Source organism: Lates calcarifer, linkage group LG10 (assembly GCF_001640805.2).
Source record: "Lates calcarifer isolate ASB-BC8 linkage group LG10, TLL_Latcal_v3, whole genome shotgun sequence".
Classification (NCBI taxonomy): Eukaryota; Metazoa; Chordata; class Actinopteri; family Centropomidae; genus Lates; species Lates calcarifer.
In genome coordinates, this window is record NC_066842.1 from 21,318,612 (window position 1) to 21,327,758 (window position 9,147).

At 39.9% G+C, this 9,147-nt stretch overlaps 1 protein-coding gene across 1 annotated transcript; it reads right to left on the reverse strand.

Moving 5' to 3' along the window:
• Positions 1-577: 577 nt before the first annotated feature.
• Positions 578-7,726, reverse strand: tgm2l (transglutaminase 2, like). The gene is made up of 15 exons (XM_018703618.2): positions 7,560-7,726; positions 6,903-7,073; positions 5,678-5,908; positions 4,980-5,098; positions 4,339-4,467; positions 3,994-4,171; positions 3,626-3,758; positions 3,438-3,541; positions 3,034-3,176; positions 2,760-2,859; positions 2,275-2,420; positions 2,005-2,134; positions 1,709-1,869; positions 1,414-1,550; positions 578-1,268 (listed from the first exon to the last, which is right to left on the reverse strand). The coding sequence occupies exons 1-15, from the start codon at positions 7,573-7,575 to the stop codon at positions 1,091-1,093; spliced, it is 2,076 nt and encodes a 691-aa protein (XP_018559134.1). The 5' UTR covers positions 7,576-7,726; the 3' UTR covers positions 578-1,090.
• Between the last annotated feature and the right edge of the window lie 1,421 nt (positions 7,727-9,147).

Here is a 9,147-nt window from a genome sequence, read left to right on the forward strand (position 1 = left end):
ATGGGATCTTAAATCCTAAATTTTATCTAAATTTTTGACTGACTGAGCAGCTGCACACACTTGTGTCATTACATCTAGAATATAAATTAAACATGGTTTGGAAAGTTTGTCCCAACACTGTTGCAGAAGTTCCTTCAAATGTGTTGCACTTCTACATTGGTTTGCTTTCACCTGCAGTCCAATTCATCCCAAGCCAGCTTGACAGGGCTTAAATCTGGAGACTCTGGTCTTCTATCATTTGAAGACACTGTCTAATTCTTCTTCATCTTGCTGTTAACCATAAAAAAAAAAAAAAAAAAAAAAAAAAAAAAAATCATTAAGAGGGCATTTTTCAATGGCAATTACATGATTTTTCAGTTTTTGGTGATGTAAACTTTTTTTTATACTTTAGACAGTTTACCACAGTAAAATGGGGGTGTTCTAAAACTGATAGCATAAATAATAATAAACTGCTTGGTGAGTCCCTCACATGTAGAATATTCTGTACGATTTAAAATAGTACTGCAGAGAACCAACTCATTTTGGACTTGCACTGTATGCCAGACATTAATGTTAATGACGTGTCAGACCAAAAGCATAACTGTGAAAAAAATCTTTATTGAAAGCAGACTGTCCATAGTTTCATATCAGCTTGAAGATGTTGAATCATTATAAAAATTAATAAATATTAGGATTAAATAATAATAATCTTACAAAAATCATAGTTTTCTCCAATCATACTTTGGCTAAAATGGGACTGAAAATAGTGCAAAAAAGATAATTCAGAGACAAAACACACAAGAACAGATTTTCTTTGATCAGATACTAAACAATACCAAAGCATATAGAATCATTTTTAAATCCACATGACTGAGGCCTCTGATGGTTTTCACTCCATTTAATAGTCAGGGACTGAAAACCAGTGGTGACTTGGACAAAGGGGTGAAAAAAAAACCTAATCTGATTATACACTTCACTTTTACAGTACTTAGCCACTGATTTCATTTTGGCAGTCACCTTGTTTATGCTCTACTTTCATCAGGTCCCATTCTTTAACATTCAAACAAGGCACCTCCTCTCACATTATCTTAGAATTTAAGATGCGTCAGTTTCAGAGCTCAAACGGGAAACCGAGAATCGTGAATCTCTTGCGGACAACCACAGTCGCAACTCCCTTCACATCCTTCAGCCTATCTGAGTCAAAGTCCACCAGGAGCCTCCTCACTCCGACCCTCGTGGGCGAGAAGGATAGGCTGACAGATACCTTCTGGCCTGGAGCAACATCACCACTGAAAAAGAAAAGAGAGAGATGAATGGTATTTTTCTTGTTTTTTGTGATTTGTGACAATTGGAAATGTTGATCTGTTATGCAGTGGTGTTAGGAGTTTGTGCTGCATATTGTCCATCGTTTGCACATGTCTTGACAACACTTACTCAACATGGATCTCAGAGGCAGACAGTAGACCGGCCCCCTCCACAGTGAACATACCACCTTTCAGTGGGACAGGGAGAGGATTGGTGAAGGAGATGTAGGCTGTCACTTCCTTTCCTACAATAGCCTTCCCAGGCACCTGGAGAAAGACAAAATCCATTTGGTTATAGGGAACTGAGACCTAATCTACACCTTATTTTAACTCAGATTAACTGAGACCTGAGACCATGATTTCATGCTAGTCAGTCTCTGTCTTTAGACAGCCCACAAATGGTTAAATCTGTCCAATCACCTCACCTGTATGAGGAGTTCAGGCATGCTCAGTGGGATGTTGACCATGGTCATGATGGGTTCGTTCTCTCCTGGAGCCTCTAAGAATGCCATCACCCTGATCAGATGGTGGTCAGAGACACACTTGACATAGTCGTCATAGTGCAGACGTAGCACCTCCTTGTGGACTGAACACACACACAGACAGGGACATACACACATACACAATATTAAACAGAAAAATGGTACATCATCTGGTTAAACACAGAAGTACAGCTGTTTCACAGTATGTCTACATCAGAGGTATTATTGCAGCTGCTAACTTTGATGAGCTGGCACAGTCACATTGGTCGTCTGCCTCTGGAACTCCCCCCGACTGAGAGAGTTGTAGGTAACAGCCTTGGCCACAATGGTCAGCTGAGCACTGATATCACTGCTCTCTTCATTCTTCACCTGCGGACAGAGAGAGGGGATTCATCAGCATAAAAGGAAAACACACTCTCCACACCCACACACCAGCATCCCCAGATGCACTGTGTGTGCAATTCATTTATTCATTTATCATTTCACTCCACAGTCTGAGCACACCATACCTCAACAATCACATCAAAGTCTGTCCCAAATACAGGGTTGGGATACTTGACTGACAGCTGCAGTGGCCTCTTTTCTGTGCTGTCATCATTCGGCTCTGTGACCCGGCGTCCTGCCTTCTCATACACCTCTCTCTCCTTCTCAGAGCCTGTGCGGAAGATGTTTCACCATGACAACCAGTTCTAAACATGAGACTAGACGGATTACCATGAGAGGATATCATACAAGTTAAACAGTGAAAGAAATAACAATACAGATTCCTGAAGCTTTGCAGGGTCCAGCAGTTATATGCTTAATCTATTATATGACTGAGTATTAAGATAAAAATTAACAAACACAAGATTTAACAGTAGGTGGCTACATAATGTTTGTAAATGTTGCATACTGAACTAAATAAATGTGAATATGGTCAGGTCTATTTTTTTTTTTATCATTATGGCTGTTGTAAATCTAATCTGTTTGCACCTCTGTGTGCTTTCCAGCTAACCTTCAGGGTATTTGTACTGCAGTGTGACATCTTCTCTGTGGTTGCCATAAACACTTTTGGTGCTGATGTTCCTCCCCACGCTGCTGTCGTCCACTGTGATCTGTATTTGCAGAGTAATGATTGTAACATTATGACATTATCATCACTGTGGTCATCATTATTAAATCTTATTAAATCTTCCTGCCACTTAAAAAAAATATCAATGTCAATTATGAATCTAATGTTAAGCCAATTCATTTATTTCTATTTCTGACACTGATCAAAACAAAATCACCTTCAGCCGTTGGCCGTCTGATTGGACAATCCAGTGGATGATGTCAGCATTCACCTCGGCGAAGACAAACGGAGCGTCGTACTTCACTCCCAGATTTCCCTCTTTGATGGCTGTCACTGGACATGGGCCACAGCAAAACTCACCTGAGGAGCAAAAATACATTTTGGCATGGCTTTACTTTAAACATTTCCTATGACATTAGATAGTTAAAGTTAATTATTTATATATTATAAATTATTATAGTTAATTAGATAGACAGACACAGTGACAGGAAAGCAGTCTTTCTTAAGAGTGATAATTCAGCTTGAGTTTCAGGAGACAGGCGACACCAAATATACCAAAGGAAGACAGTGGTGACGGGCTTCAGAAACGTATAGAAGATAAATGATGGTCAGAAATCGTACCATCACTCAGTTCTTGAGGGGTGGGGTCCAAAACCTGCCAACCGTCATTCCCCTCAGGGAGATCATCTCTCCTCATCCAGGACTCAACCCAACAGTGGAAGTTCCTTAAATCACGAGGAGTTCACATAAGAAATAATTCATAGCATTAGCTGTTCTGTGTATGTGTGTGTTTGTGTGTGTTTTCCTACCAGCTACTATCATGGTTGTCCAAGCTCTCCAGTTTTTCATTCAGGAGGAAGTCTACAGAGAGGTTTCCATCAGTATCATGGGCTGAAGCGAAGTTAGTGATTTGGCGTGTTGGGATTCCCAGACAGCGCAGCACTGTGAAGATAACAGCAACAAGATTTGTGAATAAACTGAATGTTCTTTACATACTGACTGACCTCAGGCTAAAGATATATGCTTAAAGTAACAATAGGACTGTTTTACTGATTTTTTAAAATCAATATTGTCAGTAGCAATTACTACTGAAAAGACTTATTTTTTCCTTTCCTTCAGAACAATTATACTTTGGGGTCCTTGAATCATGCATGTGTGAAATTGGTGAAAGTCTCACCTGTGCAGGCAACTGCAGCAAACACCCAGCACTGGCCGTATTTGACTGCTTTGACCCCGTCATTGCTCCACTGTTGGAGGATCGGCACGCTGCCGGTCCATCGTTGCGGTGCCACTCCATCAGAGTATGGTTCATGCCAGCGACCGACCAACACACCCCTGTCACCGTTAGCGTTCACCTGGACAGGCAGAGACAACATGAGGAGGAGATGTCTTTAAAGCACTGGTTTAACAAAGCTTTCATGGAGTGCATACTAATTGGATCATATGTGCTACCACTGTGACAATACAAATGCTTTTATGCTTTATATTGTTGTCAAAAGCAGTTAGTGTAAGAGGTCGTCACCATTGCAGTGATCATTCTGCCGACATAGACGGGGTCAAATCTGTTCTCAATGTCCATCTTTGAATTCTTCAGGGCATGCTTGGAGTTGTCCAGTACTTCAAAACAGATGTCCATCACATTGTCCTCAAACTGAGAGAGACAGTAACAGGGGGATTGAGAAAAAACAGAGGAGAGGAACAAAGAAAAGAAAAAGTTGCCTTATGTATAAATAACGATTTCAAATCATATTGATTTCCCTTTGGTCACTCTCTGTGTATGTGTATCTGTTAAATCAAGCCCTGCCTGTCTTTCTGCCATCTATCTGTTAGCTTGTCTGGCACACACTGTCTCCCTGTTTGTCTTCCTCTCTGTCCTCCCAGCGAGCTGTGAAGGGACCAGCCCTTGTTTGTGTGGTTTGGTGACATTCTGACACCTCCTGTCCAGAAGTTTCCTCCATCCAACAAACTGACTACCTGATCCAGCCGAAGCCCCAGCGCCTCCGCTGTCACACTGCTGTGACAATTCACATAGGCCACCTACTGCCCTGATAGACACAGACATACTCATCCCATTCACACAATGGAAGTTTGTGTGTGTGTGTGTGTGTGTGTGTGTGTGCGTGTGTGTGTGCATGTACGTGCATGTGTGTGTTTGTGAGTTACCTGTCCATAATTCCAGGGAATGCTTCCGATGTTATTCCAGGCCCCCATGTAAATTACTCCATCTTCATTCATAACATACTCCTGGAGCAGACTTTCATCAGGGAGGTACACAGCATCATCTGATGTACACACATGCACACACAATTGAAACACACAGAAGACAACAGGCATCTGTCCTTCTATCCTTACAACTACAAACATTAACATTCAACACAGATTCAAAATCAAAATGAATGCAGATAAGTTGTGTCCCAGATGCTCCGTATTTGAAAATCTAGAGGTTAAAGGAAACAGAAGTGGGCACAACAGCATAAATTCTGAATCAGCTAATATGAATTCTTTGCGTGTTTGAGGGCCTCAATTAGAAAAACACGACACAGAGAAATTCCATCATTCGGTGTTTTGATGATGCTGGTGGAAAATGCTGTCTCAGGCTGACAATGTTCAAGTCTCCCATAAACACCCAGCTGGGTTGATATGCTGTGATGGGGACCTCCTGGATGGAATTTAGTCAGTGTAAATCATGGTTTGTGGATCTTTCAGTTTTTGTTTCTGCTGAGTGGCTGAATAGAGACAAACTAAAAATGTCTGGAGCTGCATGACAGAGTTGAAAAGCTGCAGTATGTGAAGGCAGTTAGTCCAACATCGTGGAGAAAGTAGGTAGCAGAGAGTGTGTGCACTTTGCTTTTATCTCTTACCTTTACACCATGGGTTAAACAGCAGGTGGAATCCAATTTTGTCAGTCTCTTCTAAAATGTGTCCATCAGGTGACATCATCAATACAGCCAGATGGTACTGGCCAATGATAGCGTCTGCTGGACTGTGCAGAGTCAGCAGTATTTCATCCTGTGCTCCCTGCTGATTAAACCACCACTTGTCTCCAGCCCCACGCTCCTTCTGAGCTTTGATCACCACCTCATCTTTCTTACCTGAAGAAACATTAAAAAAAAAATAAAATTGTATAATTATAAAAATTGTTGAGCTATCAGTTCATCTTGTTGAGTGCAGGAAGAGGAGGTATATTGTTTCCCTTAGGGACTCTCTAAAGCTCCAAGTGACTCTTCAGGCTCTGGGTGTGCTGGGAAATTCCTACCTCTGAACAAGGTGGTGGTTCTTCCAAAATGTCTTACAATGAATTAGTGCTCTGTGTAATTAAGGTGAAGGAAATCCATTTTGCCACTATGAATTAAATGGAGGATTGAATGAAGATAAGGAAAAGTTTTAGTAGTTTAGTTAGTAGTTTAGAAAATAAAGCTTGTGATACTCTCGCACTCATGATATTCTATGATACTCTTACTGTCAGAAAATCATATGAAAAGACCAAAATCAAGAATAAACTGATACTACTGTAAAGTGCTTTCTATTGCTGTCTAAAAACGATTAAAAACACACCAGTGAGCTGCACTGTTGCTCTGGGTGACATATTTTTCCCTAGAACAAATTAAGGTATTTAAGTATTACTTCCCCAGTTTGAACTCATTTGAACTGATTTGAATGTAGCATGGGACGGACACTGAAGTTGTTGCAGCTAACTCACTTTTCACACAAAATGTGTGTATTTTTATACATATGTTTTACTTTAATGTGAGAGAGTATAACACAGTTATTCCTTGATTTGTGTATGTATATTACATTCCAGTCCTTAAGACTTGCAGTTATAATGTCTCATACAAGGCATGAAACATCTTCAGTAGTTTACATTGGATAAGCTGCTGCCAAAAGCTACTAAATGACTACTTTTTTGTATCAATTTGCAAGAGATAGTATACCTACTTTGTCTATAAATGAATAATAACAGGTTGTTGCCATAATGCCAATTTCAGTTTGCACACCCATCAGTGTAAACCATAGGCTGCTTTTGCAAAGTGGCATCAGAATAAAATAAAAAATCATTGACCCCTACAGTATCTTGACCGTACTCACCAAGGTGCAGGACCAGTTCCAGGTAGTGTTCAGGGGGCAGAGAGTCAGAGCACTGCAAAGCTATGGAGAAGGGTTGACCCCTACGGACAATCAAGCGCTCCCGATCAATCTCCCTGGTGTGGTGAGCCAAGTTGTTTTCATTACTTCTCAGATCCACACCAGTAATCAAACCTAATAGGGCCAACAGACACACAATTCAACAATAAGTCTGCAGTAACCTTCATCTGTGGATAGCTACCTTGTTGCTTAATAAAATACTGTGAGTGATGGAAGAGTTGATAAAGAACTGCAGTGCAGTCGGGCTGAAATTTTGGGAAATACACACATCTGCTCTCTTGCCAAGAGTTGGAAGAGAAAATCAATACAACTCAGTCCTGTAAATTTCTAACTAAAGCTAAATGTTCTTGAACCCTGAGTATAGCCTTGTTTAGCCTGATCCATGTACTAGCTAGACTCAAAAGCTGCTCTTGTATTTGTTGCAGGAATTAGGATTGGTCATATCACAACCAAGTGTCAGGTCATACATCAGCACATTTTTAACACAGAACATAATCTCCCATAAAGTTTTGTATCAAGGACTACACAGAGAGAGGGGAGCTGAAAACAGTATGCATGAATAGATAGATAGATAGATAGATAGATGGATAGACCACTTACCCTTGTTGTTGGCCATTGCAGATGTCTTTCCTCGTCTATTAAACGTTGCTGCTTAACAGTCTTCTTTTCGTGCTCAATGTCCATCACAGTTCCGTATTTATACAGCACAAAACTGGCCCTCCCACCTCAGTGACACACACTCACCCCAAAATACTCACTCACTCAACCACGCCTTTCTCTGTGACCTTTGACATCACCTACCAAAAACCTGCAGCCCTCATGGGTGTATGGATGAATGTGTGTGTTTGCAATGTGTGAGTGATAGTTTAAAGTCTATTTGTCATCCCCTATGTGACACTGGGCTCTTTGTTGCTGTATATGTTAGAGGGCAGATGTTGCTGGGTTTTTTTTTTGTGTGTGTGCGTATGTGTGTGTGTGACTGTTAATGGCCAGTTGAGGCGTAATATCCAGTTACATTTTCTCTTATCAGATTGTTACTAAAGTAAGTATGAAACAGTGAAGTACAGCTGTTACATCAGAGCCAAATGAACTAATGACCCTCACTTTACAACATCAGTGTGTAACTCTGAGAGGGAGGCCATGCTTCTCATCTCAGTTATACTCAGAATGACAGGGCAGCAAAAAAACACATTCAATTTGTAGTTTTTGAAAACCATTAAATTAGCTCTGATATGTGTGTTTAAGAATGAGCTCTTGTGTGTAATATCTGTATTGTAAATTTTTGTATCTTTTATTTTTTGCATCTCATTCAAAGCATGAAATCCAATAAATACTCCTGAAGAGGACAAAACTCTTCAACCATGTTCTTAGGTCAAAATGTGAATGAGATAAAATGGAAGGCATTAGGTAGGGATTCAGTCAATTTTCACTTACAATGTAGTGCCAAAATGCATTATCCAGGCCAGGTTTGTCCAAATTAGACCAAGTGACTGATTTTCATATAGTTAATTATTTATTTTTTGATGAATAAAAAGTTTGGTGAACTTAGCACAGTAGAAGTTAAAACCATTGAGAATTAACACAATAAAAACTATCGGCTTATTTTCACTATGTTCCGTCTATAAAATATCAAAATTTAATCACAAATTATTATTTCTTATTATTATATTTTTTTATTTTTAGGCCCCATTATTATAGGACGCATTCAGTTTCTGTGAGAAGTGACAGTCACCAGTGACTATCCCTCATTCAGTGTTTATAATTTATATTTAAATTACATGAATTGCTGAATAAATCTGAGATGTGGGCTGCAATTTACAGGCCTGGAACGTGGTTAGTTATGCTTACATTGCTAAGAAATGTAGTTCCCACAAATTTCTAATGATGGAGGATGTATAGTCATATTTCTTGTGGAAATCTGGAAGTGAGTATTTGTAAATGAAAGTGACAATTTGTGCAACATGAACTCGACATTTATCTGTGACTCAGGGTGGGAAGGTGATCTTTGGGTCACAGTCAAAAACTTTGCTGATGAAGAATGGTTGCAGGCCTCATGTCTCAAATGCTGAGTCACATTTCAAGCTAAGCATAATAGGAAAGAGAGACATGACTATATGAACATCAGTTCAGTTGTTATTACACCAACAACCACCCCCTCCCATGATTATACAATAGCGGCAGTTTTTAT

Coding starts and splice junctions, on each gene's coding strand:
- tgm2l (XM_018703618.2), bottom strand. Junction 5,099..5,677: donor GTTTAACCCATGGTGTAAAG/GTAAGAGATAAA, acceptor TGTGTACATCAG/ATGATGCTGTGTACCTCCCT. Junction 1,269..1,413: donor GCCTCTGAGATCCATGTTGA/GTAAGTGTTGTC, acceptor TTTCTTTTTCAG/TGGTGATGTTGCTCCAGGCC.